The sequence below is a fragment of the Eumetopias jubatus genome, unplaced genomic scaffold (genome assembly GCF_037043125.1).
Source record: "Eumetopias jubatus isolate StellerSeaLion01/CBP00866 unplaced genomic scaffold, mEumJub1_p1.0 scaffold_17, whole genome shotgun sequence".
In the NCBI taxonomy this organism is placed as follows: domain Eukaryota; kingdom Metazoa; phylum Chordata; class Mammalia; order Carnivora; family Otariidae; genus Eumetopias; species Eumetopias jubatus.
This window is the reverse complement of record NW_028274823.1, coordinates 23,757,064-23,784,654: the sequence shown is the minus strand read 5'-3', so window position 1 is coordinate 23,784,654 and position 27,591 is coordinate 23,757,064. Positions and strand designations below refer to the sequence as shown.

The window sequence follows — 27,591 nt, the reverse complement described above, 5'->3', positions numbered from 1 at the left end:
CCTCGGTGAACAGGAGATCAACTCCCGAGGGGGAAGAACAGCACAGGCTCTGGTCTGGAAAAGAATGAAGGGTCAGGTGGAAGATTTAGCCTGTGGGAAAGGAGAGGGTCAAGGCCACCTAAAAACAGGGATTCTCAGACATGCGGAGACTATGCTGTTGAGGCAACGCCATTTGGCGCCTGGTGGGTCTCTGGAAGGCTGAGGAAGGCTCTCTTTCTATACAAATACAAGGGCAAAATGTTGCCCAAGAAGAGATGTTACCTACATAGGCGAGCCACAAGGCTGGAGGATTTTGGATCCAGTGTACCTCTTTGTTTTCCATCGAGTTTAAATCAGCTGGACGGGGCTCTCGGGAATGACTCACCCACGCAGGATACCAAAGCTGGAAGTTGTCTTCTTCCGTCAGATTATATGCATGAGGACACTGAAGCTTTGGTATGGGAAAGTGCTTTGCTCAAGGTCACACAGTTGGCATCGCTGGAAGAACTCCACTCGCCTAATTTCAGGGTCAAAGCCTTTTTCATGCTGTCCTTGGAGCCTTTACCATGCCCCGAGTTTCAGCTCATTACATTACAGGCAGGTTTGCTCTTTCCATAACTACAAGATTCTGAACAAGTTTGAATGGGTCGGTCACATATTAATAATTTCTAATTTTGAACGAAACATAATAAGCATGTTACTCCACAATGACCAGTTTGGAGTGGTTTTTAAGTAGTTTAAATAAAGTTATTTAATAAAGCACAGACATTATATAGTCAACGAAAATGCAGGTAGAATTCAGGTAGTAGAATATAGTCTCCTTTGTTAGCAGAAACAAAAAACAAGCAAGCAAACAAACAAAAATGAACCTTCGAGACTGCGGTACTTGCTATATCCTCACACCATTAGCCTTTATAAAATCCTACAGTTGTTATCACTTCTGTATGAAGACCGAACACCACGGTTTGGTTTGACATAAAATAAACTCCTTGAGGCCAAGACTTTAGAGACATTATCTGTTTAATAAATATGATTGTAAAAGCAATAAACAAGAGCAAGTATACATTACACTACATAGTATTTAACAAAAAAATACATCAAAAAAGTCATCTTAAAATTAGAAGTAGGTCCGATACTATAAGAAAACTTTCTCTCTTTTTTTTTTTTTTTTAAATTGGCTTCCTAGAAAAATAAGTTGGCAAATGAGGGATTTCAATGCTCAGTTGGAATCCTGGAAAACAGAACAGCTGCCAAACACCCCATTGCTCTCAAAGTTGCTGTTTGGAACTTCTGAAAAAAACCAAAGCAAACCTCTGCATTTTGGATAGTGAATCCAATTAGGAATAAGGCAAAGGAGAAAATGTTGGTTGGGTAGTTCAGGGTAGAGCACACACAGTTTGCCTTCTGGGATTTTTGGAAAACGTTGTAATATCAGATTCTTAGCTTGCCCTGAATCTTCCCTTCCACATCCATCCCTCCCCACCCACTCCTCTGGCCTGAAGCCCACCAAACTCCTCACTGTGTTTGCACCTGCTGTTAGCGAGTGGGTAGGCACTTTGGTCCCTCCCATTTGTAGGCTCTCATTACTACTTTCTCTTTGGGATTGAGCTGGAGTGGCAGGGTGTGGTTCCCGAAGTTCTGTGTACAGTACAATAACCTGAAAAGCTGGTAAAAATTGACTGCTGGGCCCTAACCCCTGTAGTTTCTGGTTCAGTAGGTCTGCAGTAGGGGGACCCTAAATTCTAGTAAGTCTGAGGTTATGCTGATACTGCTCAGTCCAGGTACCACACTTTGAGAACCACAGCACTAGATCATAAGAACAATGAGGTCCCCCTCTGAGCGGTACCTTGCCTCACTCATGTCCTACAGGTCGGGGGGAGCTTCGAGGAGAGGCACATGAGGATCCTGGAGATGCTGAATAGAGAGCCGGCCATCTGTGATCACATTCCAAAATGCCAGGCATCTCATGTTTACCTCTATTTTTAATTAGGACTTACGCACCCATTTTTCCTTACATTTTCTCACATATTCTTCCACTTATCCCTTCAACAAAGTAATCTTCTTAATACCCGCTCTAGGCAAGGCACTGTGCAAGATTAAGAGGGTGATTCCCTTTTTCATAATTTTCCAATTAAAATTGATTGAACTGCAACTCTGAGGACTCCCTGTGCTGTTTTGAGTGAGCCTCTTTTGGTTTCCAAACATTTTGTCTTCCAGATTAAACTTGGAAGGCTCCAACTGAAGTGGATCAATGAGGATGTTTCCTATGGGATAGGAAGCCTGGCAGGTTGGGGATCAATTGAGTTCTACAAGCAGATGGCTGCCTCAGGCATAATCCATTTCCCAGATTCATCCGGGGCATCCTCAACCACAAAAACTTCTGTCTGATTCACTTCTGACTGCAGCTTTGCTACTCTTCGCCTGCCTGAGCTACACAAGGGCAGGGATGGCCAGGATCTTTGGGACATCCCCAGGATCACCAGGACCCTCTTATCGACTGTGACTGGCCTGGGAACATGGCCAAGCAGGAGGCTGCTTTCTCTGAATGGCTTTCAAAACTGCTTTCTCCTGTATTTTAGAGTGGGCTTTGCCTAATTCATAATCCTCCAAGGGCTTCTGCTGAACACATTTTTGTTTCCTTCCTTCTCTGGACCTTCTTTCATCATTGCCCTGGGCAAATGAGGATTGTTCATGCTCTGAGCCAGTCTGCTTTAGACATCTACCTCCTCCCATGTAAGTTTACTAATTTTTCCTTTGCCAATACTAGGATACTCAGAGATCAGAGAGCATACCTGGGAGATGTCAGGGACCATCCCACATCATCAAAATCTTATCCTAATGTAAGACAAGACCTCCATATAGTCTCAGACTTTTTGACACTCTTAAATATTAAATCCATTAACCTGTTTCTTCTTCTGGTTAAAATCAGTTTTATTTTACAAGTATTTTTACTGTATTGTGCGAGAACAAATACTGGGTAATAGCAACCATTACAGAAGGAAATTGCCCTGCCACATAGTAACACGTTCAAAACATTTCTCACAAGAATATTCTGGAATCTGCACACGAGATTTTTGTTAAGGTGTGAGAATACCACTATTCATCTGTATGCTTTCTTTTCCAGTGTACATGGCCAGGTTTGAATTGCTTCGCATACATCAACTCTTTCACACACTCTGCATGTTTCCAGGTGGGAAAAGGCAAAGCTATTCGGAAGAGGCAGGTTCTATAGGAGGGGACAAAGGATACACGGAGCCGAACCCTGCAGGGCAGGATGCAGCTGGTCAGTGTGTAGGGAAGTTGGCATGCTGACAGATCAGAAATGTGTGGGTGGTGGGGGGCAAGGCCAGCAGAGACCAGGCCAGTATTTAGGGAACACTGAAGTTAATGTCTAGAATCCAGTGACATGTTTGGAAGGAAAAAGTAGGAGTTGAAAGACAACTTGGAGACTGGAAGGAAGAGGTACAAAGACATCAACAGATCATGACCACACATGGATAGCAAACAAACGGGGAGGCCAGACAATGGGGAGCTGGGATTCTCTCTTCTACGTAAGTTGGGGGGCAGGAGTAGAAAAGCTACGAGGGAAAGCCTTGGCGACGGGAAGAACTGAACAGGAAACAGAGATCCACTTCGGACATGCTTGCCCCACTGCCTGCCTTCCCTAGTCTGCCTGCGTATGTGGAACTTCACCTCGCTCCTTCGTCCCTGTGGCTGCACAGAATGCAAGAACGCAAGCAGTCTCGTGGCCACGGCTGGCCACCGAAGCTACCAGAGATAACTTAGAAAAGAAACAGGGACAGAGAAACAGCTCAGGGTTTCACACTCCTGTGCATGTCTTTGTGTCTTATGAAAGGCGCTGGGGTGGCTAATCCCCCCCATCAGCCTCTAGTGCTAAAATAGCTGTTAAGTCGAGAGCCAAGAATATTTCCAAAAACACATGCAGATTTCCTTGGCCTCTATATGTTATGAATTTTCTACAAACACGACCGATCAGAAAAAAGAGAGAGAAGAGGAAAGGGGGAGGGGAGTGTTTTTCCATTAAAATAGAGCACCTGTACACTGCCCCTCCACGCATGTTCTCAAGGTACTGTCCACATGCACAGGCTTAAAGCTAAAAACCCTTGTTGTCTGTGTCTGAAGAATTAAAAAGTCCCGATGCAGTGAGTGTTTGTTTGTTTGTTTGTTTGGATTTTGATAGTTTTTTATTTTATTTGTTTGTTTGTTTTTGTTTTTACTGGCGTCCTCCATTCAAACATTTACATAGGTAGGGATTTCTTTTGTGCTTTGATTCTCAGCAACTATGGAAATACTTCCTGGCAAAATAGGAAACAGAACAACAAAGGAAAGAAAAAAAAAAAACAAAAACATCAAGTTAGTGGTCATGAAGGATGGTGCACTTGACAAGAGCGAAATTCTTTCCTGATCAGCAGGTCGCCTGTAGCCTTTGGGGGTTTTCCTTAAATTGCAAATTGTGCCCCAGCAGATCCCCGCTTTGGCGTTGAAGGTGGAGTGGCGTGTCTTGCTCTTTGCAATCGGAGAGATGAGTCACCAGGTTGAGTAGAAGGGGAGGGAGGGGAGGGTAAAGCTACTCTCCTAAGAGAAAACGTGTAACACTTACTCATTTAATGACACTGACAACGGAAAGGTGTCAGAGACTGTGCAATGTGCTGCCGGATGCTCTTGGTGAAGGAAGGATTGCTACTTTAATAAAGTCAACAGCGCTGTGCTTCATACCCCGTGGAAATGGGATTGAAAATCAAATGACCCACAAAAATTCACTTAGAAGCTTTAGAAGTAAATAGGGTGAACGCTTCTCTGGACTTGAAGACAGAAAAGCCTTTTTCTTTTGAACCTAAAGCAATTACACATTTATCACCCTGTCTCCCCAAATAAAAGCCAGCACGCTGTGAACATTGGACCCCAGATGTGGCTCCAGCTGGTATTATTACGTCCAAGACAAGCCAGGCCCTGCACTGAAATCTCACCCAGTACCATCACAGAACTCTTCCACATCCACTTAAAGAGAGGCTTTTGTTTCCATTTAGGTGCTCCTTTCCCTTTCTAAGTAACAGATTAAAAATCTTAGGTAGCGGCCTTCTAGAAGGTTTGGTATTCTGACATTAGAGTGAGGCACGGATGGTTATCTAGTAATGTTTCCGTTTCGGTCAGCAATGTAGGATTTGAGGTGGCAACACTACAGCTTCAAGTCCCGACACCAACAGACAGGAGGAAACAAGGCCAGCCACGGATCACAATGGTAGCTCCACGGGTTTGTCTAACTCCCTGGAAATTTTCCTCCGCCATAAAGAGTAGGACTTAGCAATTATGCCTGAGACTCTAGACCTAGTGGTTGGATTCCCAGCGTACTTTGCAGGCAGAAAGAGAGAGAGCTCTACTGATATATGGTAAGGTCCACTGTAAGACTTCTGGTAGGGGGCAGGTAAAGAGGAGGAAGAAATCTGCCCATCTGCTCTGTAACAGGCTAACCCTTCAGGGGTCTCTCTCAGGAAACCTCACTCCTGGGATGTTCTGCAAACGTTCTGCCTCTTGTCCTCAAAATTCTCAGGTTCCATGTTTCCTCGGGGGTGGGGGGTGGGGGCCAGTTTTAAGATTCCTGCTAATTAAAAAAAAAATCCCAGGGCAATCAGCTTGGCCCTCCTCTATTCTGTCTCATGACGTCACTTCTCTATAAGCATTCTGGAGCAATTTGCCCTCCAAGGAGTTGTCTCGAGGCCAGGCGGGTGGCCTACCCTGTCATTCCCTATGCTGCCTGGCCCTCCACATCACCAGACCCAGCCTCCGAGGCCTCCTTCTTGCACATTGTTAGAGCCAACACTCTGCTCTTTTGCCCATGAACATTTTGAAGCCCCGTATTTTAGAGCAAGAGATTTTGCAAAAGGTGGAATAAAGTCACAAGAGAGAAAAAAAAACACTACATAGGAGCAAGAAGGCTTCCCCCCCGCCCCACTCATTCCAATGGAAGGAAGCAGGGAAAGAGACATCTTAGCCGTTTCTCTCAGGAATGTTAGAGCAGGAGAAAGTGGTTACGTCAAGCCAGAAAGGGGTTAGACAGAGTCAGCCGTTGACTACAAGGCTGAGCAGCTGATGGCTACTGGGAATCATTTACCTATGAGCTGGCATTCCACCTTCTCATCTATCAGTTGGCCAGGCCTCCTTAGTTCAGTCTGAGGGATATGGGCCCTGCTTTCAGTGTGACTGACCCGACTGACCATCTCTCGTTCTTTCTCATTCTGCATCTGGGCATAAACATTAATCCCCGGGATCTTCCTAAAACATTAACAGACAGCATCATTGCTATGCACCAGAGACATACATCACGGCAACACGTGCTTCCAAACCTGTCAGGGAGAAGGAAGGGGGAGGGGAGACGTGGACGGAGGGCCACATACCTTTTAAACTTGTAGATGACGAACACGGCCAGCCCTACAAACACCACTGAGAGCAGCATCAGCATGGCGGATCCACTGTGGGTTGGAGTGAGGTCCACCAGTGGGGCTAGGGGAGAACACAAGGCACGGTCATGGGCAGAGATGCGGGCACGTCTGACTCCATAAGATGCTGACGCTCTTCATTCACACAGAGGCATGGTGAGTCCCAGGAAACCACGGCGGGCCTACGCACAGATGCGTGTCACATGGGTGGCATGGGTGGGGGGCAACTGAGCCTGCCCCCACCCCCAGAACATTCCAGCTGGCTTATTTGGGAAGTGCAGTGGGGCCCTGGAGCCAGACTGCTCGGATTCCAGGCCTGCGCTAGCACGCACTGGCCCTGTGCGTGATTCTAGGCGAGTGATTTCACCTTAATGGGCTTACGTGGTGAGAGAATAATAGTGCATATCTCATCGGGTCTGTGTGAGGACCAGGTGAGTCCACGTACGTAAAGCACTGAAAACAGAGGGGGACACACAGGAAGTCTTCCTTAAGTATCAGCTGTGTTACTACTGTTGCTGCTATTCTATTTGATCAATATTTATCAGACTATAATTATTAATTTTTCCTATTCTTTGAGTGCAAGCTTTTCTCACACTAAGCAACGCACATCACCAGAAAAAGCAACAGGAATATTCTTATGAATGATCTGCCATCTCTCACTCCTGTCCCTGCAAGTGTCATGTGAGACAAAGGGCTGGAGGGTCATGGAGCACGCTTATCTTTTGGGCACACAGGAAACTGACAGCTAAGTGAGTATTTTACAAGAGCAGCCTCTGTGGTGCAAGCAGAGGGGTGTGAGACCCGATGTTGTCTCGACATCGATGTCCCAAAGCCCTGAGAGCAGCTCGTGCCAGGAGACACCAGGAGGCACGGAGTTCTCCTCTTTGCATCCATAACAAATCCTCCTCCCTGAGTTTATCCTTAGACCTTAGCTCTCGGGACCATCTCTCTCCACCTCCAAATCCCCCGACTCAAGGCTCCTTCTGCTCTGTCTGGTTACTGTCAGGTTACGTTCCAGCCACTCGATGCAACTGGAGAGCATGTTCCAGACACCAAATAGTTTTGCCGGGAAACAGGTCAAACCTTCTTTCTCAGAAAACAGGTTTAGTTGTTTTAGTAGAATCAGCTTTTAGGAACAGGGAAATTAAGCAACCCCTGTGATTCTCTCTCTCCTACATCAAGCAGCGCTTATGCCTTGCAGGGCCCGTGGGTGAGTCCGTGTGTGAGGAGGCCGCAAGGAGACACCCAAGGCTCCCGTGCTCCCAGGTCAAAATGAGAAAAATAAAAGTGTCTTTCATTTACTTAGGCAAACACAGTGCCATTAGCAAAGGAGTCCAGAAAACCTTCAGAACTCACACTGCAATTGGTAGGATGTCACCAGGGAAGGGAACACCTTCCATTTTTCATAGACATTATCGTAACTGATTTCCACAAATGGAAGGCAGGGCTGTGACCTCCGCTGAAGAGATAAGAACAGTGAGGCTCTCACTGGCTAATGTCCTTCCAAAGGACTCGAAACTAGGAAGTGGAAGAACAAAGATTTGAACCTGAGTCCTACCACACACACACACGCGGAGCTAATTTCAATGGAAGATACCAGAAATTTAAAAACATATTTCTGAGAGTGGGGATTAGGGCTAAAACTACAGTTTTAGTGCGAGAAGCAAATTAAATATTATCAAGTCTTAGAAGGACCAGTTAGAATCATAAAGCGTGCTGTCTTACACTTGGGTGACACGTGTGTGTGCATACATACGCATATGTGTGTGTTTACACACATGGTACATGTGTGTAAAGAAATGTACCCAGCACCTCGCTTCAACAAACATCAACCTGCAGACAATATTGTTTTATTTTTATCCCCCACCAGTCCTCACAACCCCGACCGCTGGATTATTCTGAAGCAAATCTTAGCCATCATGTAATTCCATCTGTAACTCTAAAAGATAAGGTCCTTCTCTCTCTTGACAATTATCACAATACTGTTATCACACTCAAGGAAATAAAAATGGGAAGCTATTTTATAGGTCATCTCCTAATGCAAACCCTTAGTTTGACAGGGAACAAAGGCAGGTTCAGGGACGGGCCTCTCTGTTTAGGATGGTTAGAGGCAGGTTAGCTTTATTAGCTAAACTTGTAATTCCTAGCTGCCTGCTCTGTCAGAATAAGCAGAGAGCAGTGCTATGGAGTAACCACGAGCGATACTAAGCCTGCTTGAAAGGGTTGGCATTTGAAATAAATGGAAAACTAAAGAGAGGAAATTGCTTTGGCCAGGCTCTTGCTAAAAGAGAAAGCAAACACACACACAAACACACACACACACACACACACACTCACACACACACACACACACACACACATTTCCCTTCTCTTCCCTTCCTTGGCCTCTTTCTCCACATCACAAGTTTCTGCCATTCAATTCTAAATCATTCCTACTTGAAACATCATTCCTACACAAGGGCATTAGCACTGGTAAGTAATTAGCATAGTATTTTGGGAAAAGGAGCTTCTGTGTTCTGAGAGCTAAAGCGCGGCTCTCTGCTCCCCATCTGTGCACCGCTTAGTCTCAGAGGCGGGCCAGCCGGCCGAGCAGGTGGAGACCGGACGCCACTGCCCCGAGTGTTCCGCGGAGCTGCTTGCTGACCTGCCCTGAATGTAAGCGGACCGGTTACCGCTGCTCACAGCGGCCGCTGCCTTACCTTCGTGTGCCCGACACTTAACGTGCGTTTGAGTGTATTCTGCTGAGGATGGAAACGTGTGATAAATGGGCTTTAGCTGGTTGTGTGGAATTAGCATAAATTAATCCCTCTCCAGTTGCAGCCTAAACGAGGTAGACGCGTGAAGGAAAATGCTGAGCGGTTTATTTGTCCTGATCCACACAGAGTAAAGCATGGATAAGACCGTACTGTAGGTGACTCCCCTTTCTTTCTTCTTCTTTTTTTTTTTTTTTGTTTAAGAGAGGGAGTGAGGGAGGGGTGGAGAGAGAGAATCTTAAGCAGGCTCCATGCCCAGCACAGAGCCGGATGTGGGGATCCATGCCCAGCACAGAGCCGGATGTGGGGATCGATGCCCAGCACAGAGCCGGATGTGGGGATCCATGCCCAGCACAGAGCCGGATGTGGGGATCGATCCTCAGGACCCTGAGAGCATGACCTGAGCCGAAATCAAGAGTCGGACACGTAACCGACCGAGCCACCCAGGTGCCACTAACTTCACATTTCTAAGTGTGGGTGAGGGCACACACTGTTTCTGAAATCCTGGGAGGACTAAGAAATGCACTGAATTATTATGTTCTATTCATGAGGACCCAGGTTGATTATAACAACAGCAATGCTTACGGTAAGGACAACAGTCTTCCTGTGAAAAGTGACTGGAATATATAAATAAATGCTTACAGGCTGTGCACATGAGAGCAGTCTCAGAACTCCATGTCTGTGGTCAAGAAATTGATACAGCCCCCTTTGAGAATCAGATTCTGAGTCTGCCACTTGTGGGACTTAAGTGACTTAAACTGAACCTCAGGTTCATCATCTGCATAATGGAGGTAACACTAAATGATTGTTCTAGAAAGTTGTGAGAATAAAATAAGATGGGATCTTTATAGCACTTGGCATAGTGTCCAGCACATAGGAACATGCTCAGTATTTCTTTTTTTTTTAATGTTTTATTTATTTATTCATGAGAGTCAGAGAGAGAGAGAGAGAGAGAGAGAGAGAGGCAGAGGGAGAAGCAGGCTCCCCGCCCAGCAGGGAGCCCGATGCGGGACTCGATCCCAGGACCGTGGGATCATGACCTGAGCCGAAGGCAGACGCTTAACCATCTGAGCCACCCAGGCGCCCCCATGCTCAGTATTTCTAACACTGTCATATCATTGCTATCATATTCTACAGAAAACAAGCCCCAAAAGATGACAAAAGGGTTCTATGGTTAGATAATTTTGGGAAATGGTATGTACAGTATTCCCCATCTTGGAGATTTGCAATGCTTATCAGTAACAGAGTTCACAGCAGTCCTTGGGCACCTGGGTGGCTCAGTCGGCTGGGTGTCTGACTCTTAGTTTCAGCTCAGGTCATGATCTCAGGGTTGTGGGATCAAGCCCTGCCTTGGGCTCTGCACTAGGTGTGGAGCCTGCTTGGGATTCTCTCTCTCCCTTTTCCACTGCTCTTCCCCTGCCTCTAAAATAAATAAATACATCTTAAAAAAAAAAAATTCACAGCAGTCCTGCAGGAAAGAAATTCATTAAACTCTACCATAGTGTCTCCCAAACTCATATGGCCACAGCCCCTTTCCAGACCAAGGTCCCACACAACATGCTTGAGGAAAAGCTTTACCCTGCGTACCACTTTTCCCTTTGCTGCAGCCTTGCCCCTTTGTTTGGTTTATTTCCAAGTTGTAAAGTCAACAATAAGGTGGCATCACCTGGTGCTCTTTGTATTCACTCTCATTCCAGCAAAAGGACTTTCTTGGAGAATTTCTACCTGCACTAGTACTCTGAAATCCTGAACTACATTTCTAATTCATTTCTACATTTCTAATCCAGAAGTTAGCGTGGTCAAGGAACTTACAAAAGCAAGTTTGCCAAATCTTGAATTTCTTTTTGACTCTACTGCCTCCAAAGCAGAACTATACTGGACTTCAGTTACATGCCTGGAATATCACAAAATCCATGTGCTCTGAAATCTCTTTTCCAGAAATTAAAGTGATATGGGAATGGCACAAACAATTTATTTAGAAAACAGAAAGAGTGGGGCGCCTGGGTGGTTGAGTTGGTTAAGTGTCTGCCTTCAGCTCAGGTCATGATCTCTGGGTCCTGGGATGGAGCCCCACATCAGGCTCCCTGCTCAGTGGGGAGTCTGCTTCTCTCTCCCTCTGGCCCTTGCCCAACCTCTCTGTCTCAAATAAATAAATAAATAGATAGATAAATAACATCTTAAACAAAAAAAATAAAAGAAAACTTTAGAAAGAGCAAAAGGTTTTCATTTACAAAGCACTCTTTCTTGGCCAACAGGCCTGTCAGTTCGAATCCAAACCCAATCATGACAGTCTTAAGGCCTGCCATACCCTGTTGGGATAAAGCCATGATCCAGCAGGACTAACAGCCAGACAGTGTGAGAACTCCAAGGAAGCTCTAATGACGAGTGAAGCAGTGCTGCTAGTTTTAAACTGAAGATGAGTCTTCAAGAACATCCAGTCATGGAGTTTAAGTCACTTGGCCAAGTAATGACAACTCTGGGTACCTCAAAGACCAAACTTATCACTGTAATTGACAGATAGGAAGAGAAAGATGCATTTTGATTTTCTAGGGTTGAAAGTCAACAAGACATCCTGCTTACTTTGGAAAGTGTTTCTCAAAGTAGAAGTTTACAGACTACCTGAATCAGAATCACCTGGAGAATGTGTGAAAATGCAGTCTCTTAGGCTTCACTTGAGAAAAAAAAAAAACTATGTCTCTAAGAATCAGTCCCAGAAATCTGGACATGTAACACACTACAAATGTCATTGTTATGCATACCAGTTTGAGAGCACTGCATATTAGGTCCCACCTACTATCATTCCTAAAACATCCAGTCCTTATCTTTAGAGTGTGGCTGACCTTTACATTCTCTGGGTCACTAAAAATAAAACAAAACAAAAAACACACCCTCTGATTACTCATAGTACCTTAATCTGGTTATGACTTCAGGAGAGCCTGCTAGACTTCCTTAAAGCATTCAAGTCTCCCCCAAGAGAGTGCTCAGCCTTGTGGAGATTGATTGTATTGCTGGATCAATTCTCTACCTCCATCTGTGTCCAAGCCTTCTAAAATTTGAGTTTGAAGCTTTTCGTACCACCAAGTGAAATCTGTTTCCTCATCCCTTGAATCTGGGCTAGGGTGACAACATCATGTGGCCATGGAATGACATGAGAATGAGGGTGTGCCAATTCTGAGCTTCAAGGCCTCTGCACTTTTGCTCTCTCTCGGAATCCTGTCATTGTCACGTATGAACACATCCAGAGTAGCCTGATCAAGCATGACAGACCATGTGGAGGAGAACTTAATTATCCTAATCAAGGCTGTTCTAGAGCAGCCTAGAGCCAGCAGATGCCCAACACCTGGGGCAGCCCAGGTAAGACCAGTAGAACTCCCTACCCAAAGATCAATAGCTGATTGCAAACACACAATGAGCACAGACAGAACCAGGACCATCCAATTGATCATAGACTCAACAGCAATAATAAATGCTCACCGTTAAGCCAGTGAATTTCTGGGTGGTCTTTGTTACACAGCAATAGCTTACTAATACCTTCTCTATCCAAAACTCTTCTCTTTCAACTGGTTAAATATCCAATTAGCAATTCTTATGTCTGGGCTCTACATTACTCACTTCTTGCTATGGATCTCTGCCTCCTCACTTCTTGCTATGGACCTCTGCCCCCACTGGCAGGGAGGCAGGATATAAGTAAGATAATCCTAACTATTCTAAACCAGAACACTTTACTAATGAAAAGGAATGCAATTAAAGTTTATGCACACACTATAGATATAATCCAGAACAGTCCTCCGTCACTCTAGATATACGAAACTTAGTGTCTAAAAGGTAGCTTGACCTACGTTCTTGTGTCTTGTCTTTTACGTGTGTTCTCCTGCCTTCTGTTTCCTGCCAGTTTCTCTGGACTATGTGCCTTGCCTTCCCCTTGGGGAACTGTATCTGGTGCATCCTAACTACTTATTACTTCTACCTATGTCCAACGTGATGCATGTTTGTACCCTGTCTCTGAATGGTTCATCTGATCACTCCCCCTTGACCATTTTTCACCCAAGAGTTCCTAGAAACACCTCAGGCTAGGCCAACTCAGGCCAGTTACCACGTAGATATTTAAGGCTTCTTTATGGGCCCAGAAAAATCTTAGAAAAAAAACGATGAAGAAAGAATCTATTAGAAGCTAAAGAGCAACCTCAGTGCTGGCCCCTGGTATATTTATGAAAGTATCACATCATATAACTGCACTGGGGAAAGGGGTATGTTTAGATATCTTGGCATCTGTTCTTACTTGCCATAACACCATAATGGCTTAGTAGTTGTCGGAAGCCAATGGATCCACATGATGTGAAACAGCCTAAATATTTGCAAAGGAAAAAAAAAATATATATATATATATACACTTATCTGGGGCAAAAAAGTAGAAGAAAGGAAAAATACTACTAGGATGACTTTATTCACAAAGGCTTATAAATGATAACTGTGTGGATAACAAGGCAACCAGAGACTAAAGGGACAGATGAATTTATTGGCTGTGGAAGAATTTCACTAGTATTAATTTCATCCCTAAATGGAAAATGCTATTGCAACAATTTATTTCACTTTACAGTTCAGAGGCCTACAACTCCACAATGTGGCATCTGCATCCATAATGATGTGGCTTAGATTATACTGTATTTTCTAAAGCTTCTCGACTAATGCTAATTCTGCCTTCAAGTGGAAAGGATCTTTCTTAATGTGAAACTGTCAGGCAGAATTCATGATGTATCCTGACCTAGGCTGAAATTCTGGTTCCACATTTACTCATACCTATCCAAGGGTAGCAACTGAAGCCCAGAAATATTAATTCTCTAATATCTCTGTGATAGTATCTTTTTATTACACCAAAAAAAAAAAGAAAGAAAAGAAAAGAAAAAGAAAAAAGAAAGAAAGAAAAAAAGAAATTGAACCAGTCAGCAGCAACCGTGGAGGGCCAAGATCACACAAGATAACAGTTTTATTAAAAACCCACACATACCCTTGACAAAGGACAGCTTTCTTAAACCCAACAGCTTAAATCAGGTGAATGGTAGCAGACAGGAGGGGGTAGGAGGTTACTGTGTATTAATTTTTTTTTAATTCAACCTGGAATTTGAGGCTCTTCCTTTGAGAAGTATTAATCTTTCACATTTTTTTATCATATGTATCCAAAACTCTGAAGAAGCCGAGGGTTGAAGGGCACCCTGATTCTCTAACACATGCAAAACTACAGTGAGATGCAGATGTATCATTTTCTGCTCACACTAGCACATTAATAGCATCTAGATAATATAATTTGTTCAACTTTCATAAAACTCATGGCTATTCAATTACATCTGCCACTAAGATTCTAGTTCACACTTTAATCATTTTTCAACTGCCTCACGGCCACAGCTCTTGGCTGGCCTTTGCCATTTGTCTAGATTATGGATAGAGGAGATCTCAGATTCAGAGACATGTTCCATTTTTTCCCCCCTTCCTCCCACTGTCATCTACCCATTCTGCCAATTAGGTTGGCTCCAGATAGGCGGAAAAATTAGATTTTAATGTTTATTACTAATTTCCTCCTACACTTAATATCACAATATCACCCTTCTTTTTTAATGCATGCCTCTGTTTTAGTGGATGCCCTGAGCTGTAAATTGGATTTACTGCTGGTGACAGACACGCGTGCATGCACCTCCCCTTGTTATGCAGATGGAGTTGTGTCTGTGCAATGTTCTACTCAAGTGGTTTGTGAGCCTGGGGACAGGTGTGGCTGTATCTGCATCATTGGGGGAACTTGTTAAAAATGCAGATATCCACGTATCACTCCTTGAGATTCGGATTCAGGGTATGTACAGGGAGTCCTGAAAAATTTCTATTTTCGTGAAGCTGCCGAAGTCACCACCATGTAGAGTAGGGTCAAGAACAGCTGCTTTATCGCTGGGATGGTCTACATGGGCTTGTACAGAGTCTTTCCAACCCACACCTGTTTTGAGGGAAGGATCAGTTCCAGCCCTTCTAGCTCTTCTAGGTCCTCTGTGGAGCAGCCCCTACCACCTTAATTTCAGTTTATTTATCCAATAAACCACTCCTGTGAAATGCAAATCATCCCCATAGTGCTGTTGTTTGTTAATTTAGTGTGAATCAATCCGGTTAGGTGTTGTGCTCTCAAATAAGATGTCGGTGTTATCCCTCGCTTGTCAGCTGAGTAACTTTCATTCTCATGCAGGGCCTCACCTCTTCTACCTTGAAAGAATGACACATTTTTAAGTTGCTTTCCCCCTTTTCCACTCTCAAATATAATCACCAAATTTACTCATGACCATGGGCCCTCACAGCAACAAAGATACAGAGTGTGAAGTAGCTTGAAAGATTTGTACCAGCAATTAGGGCTTTGATCTATCCACTGTCAGCAGACCCCTCCAACCCAGGAACCTGCTAAAAGGTAGTAAATCAAAGCTCTGAGTTGAATGTGTAGTCTCCTCCTGGGATCACCTGAGTTTCAACCTCTTATTTCCAGCCTCAAGGTGGGGTTTTCCACTCCTATGCTTTATGACATCAAACCCAACATGAACCACTAATGTGTGGCAACCAAAAAAGAGGCTCCTACTTCTAAGTCTCCATCTCTATCTCTTGCCTCTTGGGTTGAAAAGGTCTTGTAAAATGCATAGATACTTTGTTAAAAAGAGAAAGGATGATTGACTGTTGCCCAAACTTATTATTATTATTTTTAAAAGATTTTATTTATTTATTTGAGAGAGAAGCATAAGCAGGGGGAATGGCAGAGGGAGAGAGAAGCAGACTCCCCGCTGAGCAGGGAGCCCGACAAGACACAGAACTCTAATTTTTCTTCAATCTATTCATTTCCCACAATGTGTATATAAACAACTATAATACTTCCTGAAGGGATACCTGACATAAGAAAAACACTGAGATGCATTTTCCTCAGATGCTTATTGGATACAGGAAGGCAAGGCTCCCCTCACCAGTTGTTTAGTAAGAAGCAGCATGTCATGGAGCAGGTTAACAATTGAATAAATTGAACCTAAAGGTTAACTGAGGGAACGGGATTTTGAATCTATCTCTGGTGGTTATAAATTGATTACACATATAATTATTTATAAAAGCCATAGTTACTGAGCACCTGATATGTGCAAGTTCTCTGCCAGGTACAATGGTTACCATCATCATCATCAGACAAATACAGGTTTTAAAATCCATGTGAGTTCAGAGAAGGGAGAGATGATAATAAAAGTAAAAGTAGTAAAAGTACTTTTTTCTAGTGAAGTCTCTAGAAAGACACCATGGAAACGCTGGCACTGAGTTGAGCCTTAAAATACAAAGGGGAGCTGGAGAGAGGTGGCGAATGGGGGAGGAATATTCTGCTTGGGAACAGCATGAGCAAAGGTACACTTCAGTCAAAACACCAGCGTTTCTAGTCTAGGACCCGGCTTGATCGATTTCTACCCCTTTTTCCCACTCTTTGGGCTGTGTAACGTCATGGCCTTTGTCCGCTAAAGTGTTGCTTTAGGATACTTTTGGTCCCCAAAGCCAAGGACAGCTATAGCTGGTCACAGTCCTCCCTCAACTTCTCCTTAACAGCTTCTCATTCTCACCCTATTCACATGTAGCTTCAAATCCCTTTTTTCCACAAAGAGAATTTCAGAAACAACGTTGTTGAGTGGCTGAACTCTCCAGAGGAACTGAAGAGAAAGGGAGAGGCACAGGAATCACTAAGAACAAAACAAGGACTGCGTTCAAAGTTGAGCTCAGTGTAGACACCAAAGCTAATGAATTCCCAGGTAGAACATGGGGCGAACAACCTAAATCCAGTCAGTCTCTAATGACATTCAGACCTAGAAGTGCTTACCTGCAAACAGGGAACTGAATTTGAGAAACAAAACAAGGCCGGCAAATTCCTGAAAGGAGACAGGTCTTTTTCCTTGGAGACAAACCAAATTATGCACTGCCTCTCTCACTACCAACACACTCTGGCTCAAACATTTTTAAAAGAAGGCTGTTGAACATCTGCTGGGCAATTAATGGAATGCAGCAGCGTGCTGTAATGGTCCCTGGGAAGGTATTAGCAATCCTGCTTATGAGACATGAAATGTTGCAAACCGTGGTCCTTTTTCCTTTTTTTTTTTTTTTTTTTTTTAATTTTTATGTCCTCCTGCCTGCAGGGGGGATGAAAAGAAGGGAAAGGGAGTGAGGTGGAACTTCGGCATCAAATACTCTTCCTCACTGTTTCCTGTTTCCTCTTTTCCCCACTTACCTTCATCCTTCTCTTCCTAGCCAGCCAAATAGGAATGTGCTGATTCTAACTTAATCAAAGAAAGTGTGGCAAGTGTCTCAACCCACTGATCTCCCACCCAGTGTGCCACGTTTTCTAAGTGTGAAAGAATTCACTCTAGTGTCTTGGTAGACACAATCTACTACTCTGTTCAAATAGTTTACAGCAATCAGATGGCCAGGGCCGACTCAGGGACACTCTCCAGATGGCCAGGGCCGACTCAGGGACACTCTCCAGATGGCCAGGGCCGACTCAGGGACACTCTAAGGGAAATGGATACCTCACATATTTCACTTCCTCACCAGAGGTACCAAAGAGTGCCCATCTTTACATAAACCTTGTCTTTTGTTGTGATGGTCAGGCTGAGAGCGATGCCACACCTGTGGGTAGGGCCAATTTTGCCACTCTTATGAGGAACATGGCAACACTCAACACAGACAAAGTTTCCAATTCCATTATTCTGTCAGCCCTTGATGTCCTCTCCCTTTACTCTTCCAACTCGAGCTGATTATTCACATATAAGTCTACATCTACTGCAGTCACTGAGCCAGTCATGAGAGGAAGATCAATAATGCCAGTTGGTCAAGGTTCAGAATTATCCTGCCAAAGAAGAACCCTGAACAACCCACAATGGTTGGAAGTCAAAGACTTTTTTCACTTTCTCCCAATTGCCTAGTCTAACACTGGGGTTTTGCCTCAAACTACTTTTTAATTTTACTCTCTTGATAATCTTGCATCATACTGATCTGCGCTGTGCAGAGTCTTCAAATCTCGGCAGGTTGACATGACCTCCCAGTAGCATACCTTCCTTTAGCCATCCCCTCTTCCCAGAGATCTGAGTCCTGTTCCCCAAGCCCCCAGCGATGGAACGAACCTTGAACATTAACTGGAGAAGTTCCAGATCTTCCCAACTTTGCCATCTGGAACTTACATTGGTGGAATTAACGGTTCATGGTTACCGCGAATGGACTTTCTTTCCCATGTGGAACGATGAATCCCACACAGATGGCTTCGCATGCCTTGGCTGTATCCATTTCCCTGGCCAAGCCCTGGCTAAATCAGTTTCAGCTAATTACCACTTTTTTGACCTCTGTTTTTTTTTTTTAGCCTGATCCCAGCTCTACCAGTTGCCATTATAGGAAACTTCCTTAAGTAACATTTGAAATTAGGTTTCAAATTCAGCAAGATATTCTGAACCATCTCTGGAGTGTGATGTGAAAATCAGTTAAATAAAAATCAGGCACATAGAATAACTGATGGGAGTATGGGAGGAAGCAAAGGTGTGAAATGCAGGTGGCCTTCAGAGCTGGAGGAGTGGGGTTAGTTCTCTAATTTAACCTAGATGGTCCCCTTTCCAATAGAGGCCCCTGGTAAACAGTAAGGGAGTTTTTTCTAATAAATCAAGCTACTCCACGGCAAAATATGTTGCCTGAAGATAGTGTTCATTTAGAAGTTGCGCAGCTGTAAAGCAAATTTTGCACTACAAGGGATGGGCTAAGTTGGCCACTTCCCTTCAAATCCAGAATTCAGTATGCAACATCAGGCTCAGCTGTTTTTAACCTCTAAACTGAAAGAGCACAAGTAGCTCTAGCTATTATAGGAGGGGATGATAAGGTTCAGTCTGCCACCTCAACAGGCTGGGCTGTCGAATTAATCAGTAAATCTATTTAAAACAATTTCAGGTTGTTAAACTTGCCACTCATGTGAAAATTTTGTCGGTGGCTTGGCTATCAGGATGACTACAACTGATGTTCTTATACTTTGTTTTCTGGTACAACGAGCCATGTGTAATTGCCACGTGTCACCACCATTCACCAAAGACCAAAGGTCAACCTTTTGGTGGAAACTGCTAATCTAGATCATCAAATGCCCTGAGATAACTTGGCAGCTTTCTTTCATGCCTTAGGCTTAAAGGTTTTTCTCCATAGGTCTTGCTTAATTGTTCTCCATCATTTTCTCAATTTCTTTATGGCATTTTCATCAGCAATACAATTCGGAAAGTAGCATTTGTTAATTTGTTCCCTGTATGGCTTTCCTCAGGGATGGAAGCTTCATGAGGGCACAGACTCTATCCTATGCTGAGGACATTGCTTGGCTCAGAGTAGGCAGGCACTCTAAATGCCTGTTCAATGGATGAATTAGGATGGCAGGCTGGAGAACACAAAACCAGCTCTCCTCAATCCTCCTTGCTCTTAAGAGTCATCTTCTTCAAGGGATACTCTGAATCAGTCACACCTCCATTTAAACATCTTGATGGCTTCCCAGAGCCCACCAAATTAAGTACAAACTGCAGCCTGGCATACTTCCATGCTCCTCTTCCATATCCCATGCTCACAACAGTGACTTTTAAATATTTATTTTTAAGGCAGTGGGAATTTTTCTAAACAAAATATTTCATGAAACGTTAATAAACAAAGAAAAAAATATATGATCCAAACAGAAAAGAGGCCAAGCAGCCAAACTGCTTGGCCTTCCTCTAGACCTAGGCACACCTCTGGAATCTCCAGAAATCCAAAGAATGGAGGTGGGAACTGCTGCTCTTTGTTTCCACTTATTCAGGCTCCCCAAAGCCCTGGAGACTTTCACACTCCTTCCTTGGGGTTTTGGTGCTTGGAATGGTCTCTTGAGGTCAATCCTTTCCATCTTTTCCCAAAGACCATCTTCTCCATGAAGCTTTCCCGTATCATTATGAATACACACAGTTCCTTTCTGCTTTAAATTTCCTATACAACTTTGATTGTTAATAATAAAAAAAGAAGGGAAAAATAGTTTACTATGTGCCAGAAACTACTCTAAGTGCATTGCCTGAATTAACTTCATCCTCACACAATCCCATGGACATAGGTGCTAGTGCCATTTCAAAGCTTCCAAGAAGTTAAGTCTCTTCTCAGGGTCTATCTGGCAAGTAAGTGAGGGAGCTAAGACTGAAACCAATGATCTGGCTGCAAAGTATATCACCTCTCTATATAAGCATTTATTCATTTTACTCATGAGATGTCCCGCCATTGCCCATTTCCTGCACCTCACCACACTGCCACGACTGTTACCATCCAACTATGCCACACCACAATCAGATTTACGGTTTTTGAGGTGAAAGACCATTTCCTGTTAGCCTTTGTATTCCATGCAGCACCAAGACTATACTCTGAAAAAATAAGTACTCAATAAATATTGTTAATTTATTGTTAATGTAACACAATAATATCTGTTTCTATACACTGGGAATTATCTGAGTTATCACTGAGATTTCTACATAGCCTTAGTAGGAGGACCCCCCCTCCCTCCACCTTGTCCAGGTGAAGAGACAGAAGCTTAATGACACTAAGATCGTGAATGACCCACTCAGGGTTTATCTTGGTTATGGCCCTGTGCAATGCCTAAGTCCCAGCTATCTCTACTCATTATCCCAAAACTTAAAGAAAATCCTTTATAACATAAATAACTGAAAATAAGGTGTTGCAGAAAGATCAGAAAAAAGTTATTTGTAAGGTTAACTTTATTTTCAAGACTTCTGTTGAGAAGGAGCATGGCATCATTTGAGGAGTATGTATTTAGGTGATTCCCTGACAGTTTTTGCCAGTGACTAAGTAGGAAAGTCTCCTTATTCTGCTGTGTTACGGGTCCCCATTAGGGCAAAAACGCCAAGTAAGGGAACCTCTAAAGACTGGTGATCTTCTTTCTCATTAGCAGTGCCATCATTTCATCTATGCCAAAAACGTGGATTGGGATCCCCCTTTGCTAGGGCGACCAGCTGGCAGCCAGGGACCTGGAAACTGACCTGCTGTTAAGTGGGCTGCGTGGACAAGGATTTGGACCCCGGGCTTCAGCTCAAAGTGCACCGAGTTTTGGTTGAGCTTGTGGATCAGCAGCTCTGATATCTGAAAGAAGAAGTGTTACAGTGAGTGCCTCCAAAATTGCCATGCCAACAATAAACAAACGTGCGGAGAAATATTTACTGTAGTTACTAAGGCATCCTCATGTTATGCCTGTGAATTCTATAAATGAGTCTTGTATGATTTTGAGTTTTTATTCCAGAATACGCACACATAGTGATTTTTAAAGCATGGCCCGAGTTTACATCCTAATTGCTACAAAATAGGACAAACTATTAGTAAATACAAACATTTCTGCTCTTAAAAAATTATCCTGTGTTATCCTAGAAAAGTCACCCCCAGTTTTTTGAAAGAGCATTTGTTATACACAAAAACTTAAAAGAAGTAATTATGTACACTTTACACATTCTGGTGAGATTGGTATGCACTAATTTTACTTCTTGAGAGTAGACTCCATCTTATTCCTCTCTGTGCTTCTTTCCTCTTACCCTAACTGTACCCTGTGGCTTTCACGGAATAGATACTTTATGAATATTTATTGAACGGTAAATGTAGTTCCACTAAAATAATAAATTATACAGTGGAAACAAACTGTAAACACAATCTCAGTGATGCATTGGCTGATCCTTGTTTCCTGCTTATGGACATTAGCTAAAACACTCCCCAGGCTGACACCTGTGTACAGGGTAGACCTGTGGGATTCTGGGCCATGAAATACCAAACCCCAACAAAGGGCAAAGAACCATGTTTAGGTAGTAACAGCATAAGGACGGGTTTGATAGAAAAGGTAAACCTCTGTTCTGTTCACTTGTTTAAAGTAGAAAATCCAGCTCAATTTTCTTATCCTTCTGAGCAATTTCTGAAAAGCTATCAGGGAAAATCATGCTCCTATTATTTTTATCTGGACTCCTTACTTTATTTTTAATAGTCTAATCATCAATTTAATATTTTATTTAATAAGCTATTTAAGTCTAGTTAGATGCTTTCTTTTCCTTAATTAATTAATTTTTTATTTATTTGAGAGAGAGAGAGACAGCGAGAGAGGGAACACAAGCAGGGGGAGTGGGAGAGGGAGAAGCAGCCCTCCCGTGGAGCACGGAGATGGATGTGTGGCTTGATCCCAGGACACTGGGATCATGACCTGAGCTGAAGGCAGGCGCTTAACGACTGAGCTACCCAGGCGCCCCTAGTTAGATGCTTTCTGACCACCATTTATTTTTCCTTTTATAAAAATTTGTCCAGTTTCACTTAGCCTACTGAATTGCCAAAATGACACCTTTGAATGATCTTTTTATCAATTAAGCAGAGCCTGATGGCTTTGTGTTGAAGCAGAGAGTCCCTGGTAGACCCCCTGATGGGTAATGGAACTGAACTGCCTTGCAGATGGACTTGTTTGCTTAACAACAGGAACTTGGGATGACTGTCAGTGACCTGCAGTTGAGCACCTGGGATCCAGTGCAAGCTCAGCATCTCAAATGCCTTCATTTGGCATACCATGCAGGAAAACAAGGTTGTGATACAATTATGTTGAAAACAACTTTCTCCTCTATATTAGGCTCTATATTACTCTTTTTCCTGGGCACTGGGAATCTTCTGGAATGCTCCAGGTTTATAGGAATAGATCTCTAGCACAGACTGTGCAGAATGTTTTTCCTGTGTGATTTCTAAAGGGTTGCAATGTATAGGTTCCTATTCTATCTTACAATTTACTTGGTAAGGTCTTTATGGGAATCTGACAGGATTTTTAGTAGAGGTCAATCAGCAAGGTTTTTGCTAATGAAACCCAGAAATGTGTGTGTGTGTGTGTGTGTACATATATACCATATATATGTATACACACATCATATATATGTGAAATATACACATTTACATACATATGCATATATATATGTGTACATATCTACATTTATATTTGCAGAGGAATATTTTAACTCAAATGGGAAAGACTTGTCAGAAGTAATTAATGAATTGCCCTGTTTTGCAGAGTCCATCGTGTGGCCAAAAGGGAAATATGTATTTGCAAGAGAAAGACTTCTCTCTTTCAACCAGTTGAAGTGATATTTATTTCTTATTCCTGAGGATGTTTTTTCCTCAAGTGAGAGGTATAAATAACTAAACCAGAAGAAAGTGTTCATCAGAAAAACATATTTCTAATTTATAATCTCCAGGAGAGTTCCTTGTGAAAATAATTAACTTCCCGGATTTGTTTTGGTTTATAACATTGCTTCACTGGATTTATCTGTATCATTTACAAAATTAAGCAGGCTATGCCAAAATAATCTGGTAGCAGAAAGTATGTTTCATGTATTTAACTTGCATCAAAGGACATGCAGTAAAGAACACGTATCTATGGGAAAGAAATTATGCACAGAAACAAAACTAAATGAAATGTACATTGCATACAAGCATAATCTCAATTAGAACCATGTAATTCTCTACTCAAATAAATGAGTACAAAATTGTTGACAGATTTTCACAATTTTAAATGTTTTTCAAGCCATTTGCAGAATTGTTTATTCTGTATTTTTCTATCACGAGTTGTTATATATTTTATATAAAATATACATAAGTATATATACCATATATATAATATATATGCATTGAACACTTTATATTGGCAAAGTTGCCTATTTCTCAATATTTTTCTAACATAGCATGTCTTAGGTATTACTGCTGGTATCTCCATGGAAAGGACCATGGAGCTTACAGGACCTACCTAAGTTTACCCAGTTAATATTTGAAGAGTTGACACCAGACTTCAGTTTTGTTTGACTCCTAATCCTGGGGCATTTTCATTAAAAACATTTTCCTTGAACCAGCTGACAAAAAGAGAGAGCAAGAGATATATGGGAAGAGGGCTGGCTGAGCAGGTTTAGGAAATTAAAAAAAAAAAAAAAAAAAACCACTGCAGCATTTCATTAATTATGCTGCCATCTCTTATTCATCTGTGAGGCGCACTTGTAACACCAGTCCCAGGTGAGCTGCCCAGTACGAGCTGCACCAACAGGCAACTGCCAACCCTCTCCCCTGGACTGCCACATTCTGCTCACCAGTCAATATAATTTGTACTGATCGGGAGAGACTTTGGCTATGAAAGGAATGGAATGAACTGGAATCTGTAGGGCAGGTGGCTGCAGCCTAAATGGGAAGGACAAAACCTTGCATGATAGAGACTAAGTGGGGTAATGTGTGACTGCTGGGACACTGAACTTGTTGGAGCCAGTTCAATATATTTATTTTTCTTTCTCTGTCCAGTGAAAGTGTGTTGTCTTAGCAAATTGCATGTACCCTTTGTGATGTTAGCCCTCTCCTGCTGCTCTCCCACACAGTCCATTTTCTATTCTCTTCCTAAATAATCATGACCAATGAAACAACATATTATTCTTGGTATCTGCCCATTGGTGGACTTGGCCAGGGATTCCAGTGCAACCCACACTTGCCTTGAAGTACCAGTTAAAAACACAGTGGGGACACAAGAAAAACACTTGGAAAGCTCCCATCAGCACGGAGTAGTGAGAGGGACCTGCTATAGGGGAAAACACCAATTCTCTTCTGTATCTTCTTCACAAAATATAAAATTTAAGTACAGCAATCAGAACAGGCTAGGTTAGGCTGGGGTAACAGGGTTAAAGGCTCAGAGGTTTCCAACAATGAAGGTATATTTCTGGCTCATACTTCATACCCAATGCAGGTGGGCGTGGTGCTGTGTTCATTATGGTCACACAGGCTGGTGTAACTGCCCCCCCCCCCACCGCAAATGTTTCTGTCCACAGAACCACAGGAGGGAAAAGGAGCCCTCAAGGGTCTACAACCGGTATTTGAATACTTCTGCTTACAAGGAAACAAATCACTTCTGCTCCTAGCTCATTGGCCAGAATCAGTCACATGGTTCTGCCCAAAGAAGAGGCCCATGGGTACCAGCCTACGTGTATCCAGAAGGAAGTGAGCTGGAAATAGTCAACAGCAGTGATGGTTGCCACACAAAGAATACATTTAATGCTGAAAAATTTTTAATGAAACCAATAGGAGAAAACACACTCTCAGATTATAAGAATGAAAAGTGTCAAATATTGAAACATGAAAAAAGAGAATTTAAGAACAGAGCAGTTGGTAAATTTATGAAACATACAGGCCAAGAAAGTGGTACAAGGTGAAACTATAGATGGCAAAATGGTCTTTGGCAGATTGATCAGTGATAAAGCTGCACTGGGCCAAAATACTAACGTTTATCTCTGAAGTTGGCAGGAGGAATGCAAACCCTACTGAACATAAATAGCATTCTGGTGCCATGTTCAGAGATACTTGCCTGTAATGATCTTGGAGCTGACCCACCAGATCACTCCTGATCCTTTAAATTATTAAGGTCTTTTGAAATAGCAGTTGAAGAATCTTCCTTTTGGATTCAACAAAGGAAGAGCTTTCCCAATTCATACAACATATTTTTTGGATAAAATCATGGGGAGGGCAACAGAACCAAACACTAATTCCAGTTAACACTAGCTTACCCAATTCCCTTCTTTCTTAACACAAAAGAATCGTCTTGATTAAAGTGCCTGAGAAGTTTCCTGGGTGATATAATGAAGAAACACATTGGCTATACATATCTCCTTCCCGGTATTCCCCATCATCAGCTCTAAATTTGTCTCCCTTGGCCATATTCCTTCCAGTACAACTCTTACCTAATCACCTTTCAATTATAGTTTCCTGCTTTAATGATCTTCCTTGTGAACTCCAGGTATTTGTACAATCCAAATCCCCATGTTAAAAAATCCAGACAGGGTAGATTATGTGGGTAATAGTTTGAGATTATCAATTATAGTTCATAATGAATCTTTATTTCCTTAAAATGCTGCCAATAGATGGTTCCATTTTCAGAGGCTCCCTTCCTTTCTCTGGATTTTGGATTCTCCATCGGTCAAAGGTATATGGTAACAAAAACAGCCAAGGAGGAAATTCAGTGATGGTGGTTGACATTTTTTCCATAATCTTTTTGTTTCTTTTTCAATGTTTTCATGCCCTTTAAGGATTCTGCAAGACAACATGTAGGCTCCCTATCTCTCCAGCACAGTGTCACAAAGACCCTCAATAGAACATGGTGGTCTCTCCTCCCTCCAGGAGAGCCAGATATAAATCTGCTCCCCTCTGAGGACTCCGAGAGAAGCAAGGGAGTAGAGGCCAGAGGCGGGGGAGCTGGCGTTGCTCCAGACCTGAGCAGTTGGGGCAGCAGGATGTGCTATCCCTGATGAGGCCAGCTAAGGGCAAGTGAGCCTTTTCTTACTCCCCAGAGATCTGAAATAAAGACTGGTGGAACCCTCCCAGACAGAGGTCACTTGATTAACCCTGCCCACGTTAGCCTGATAACAGGGTCAAGTACTTTCTCACTGTAAGGAATTTTCAATTTATTTCACAGACAAGATAGCTTGATATGAGCCTGCCTGGCTGCTCCCCTGGGGAAGCTAAGGGAGGAGAGCCAAGAGCCTTTTGCTGGGACCTCGCCCTTGCAGTTTCCCGGGTCCGTTTAGCCAGGGTCCCACTTCTTCCCCTGCTGGGGGTTCTGTGTGGTACACTTACAAGAAAGGAGTTGGGCTCCTCGGTGGCGCAGTTGGTTGAGCGACTGACTTCGGCTCAGGTCGTGATCCCGGAGTCTGGGATCGAGTCCCGCATTGGGCTCCCTGCTCAGCGAGGAATCTGCTTCTCCCTCTGACCCTCTTCCCTTCCCTCTCGTGCTCTCTCTCATTCTCTCTCTAATAAATAAATAAAATCTTTAAAAAAAAAAAAAAGAAAGAAAGAAAGGAGCCAGAGCACCAAGAGAGGGTTAAGGTCAGCCCTTCCCAAGTTCCATCTGGGATTTGGAGTGCAGACCTCTGGGAGGGAGGGGGCCGGGGCACATGGTGGGGAGCATTTCCTTCTGTTGTTTGCTTCTGCTCTGCATTCATTTAAAATTTCTGTGGAATTTATTACAAAGAGAGTCAGCTGCTTTTGTCTGCCCGGTGTTACTTCTCTCTCCCCATTTTTCTTTGAGGAACCATGTCCTTCTCCATTCTCTGTCCCCTTGATTCTGGAGAGGCTTCCTGAGCCCCTGATCCAGGCGGCATATAAAACATCTGAGTTGTTGGAGCCAGCACACCGTCCCTCTGACTACAGGGATGATGTAAGAGATGTCCACTTCGCCCAGGCTGGGCCAGTGAGAACTGTCCACCTGGAGCTCTTGCGGTGCTCTAGGGAGACAGGCACTGCTTTTCCGATGAGGCTGACAGGCTGACTAAACAGAAGCCCGGGGCTCTGGT

The 27,591-nt window shown here is 43.2% G+C and overlaps 1 protein-coding gene across 1 annotated transcript in view; it reads right to left on the bottom strand.

Annotated features, from left to right (window-relative positions):
• Window positions 1-1,191: 1,191 nt before the first annotated feature.
• SORCS1 (sortilin related VPS10 domain containing receptor 1) overlaps window positions 1,192-27,591 on the bottom strand; it is a 565,826-nt gene continuing 539,426 nt past the window's right edge. The window contains 5 exon segments of the mRNA XM_088020180.1: window positions 1,192-1,219; window positions 1,221-1,269; window positions 6,110-6,270; window positions 6,393-6,498; window positions 21,250-21,349. Coding sequence (XP_087876306.1) covers window positions 1,192-1,219; window positions 1,221-1,269; window positions 6,110-6,270; window positions 6,393-6,498; window positions 21,250-21,349 — 444 coding nt within the window.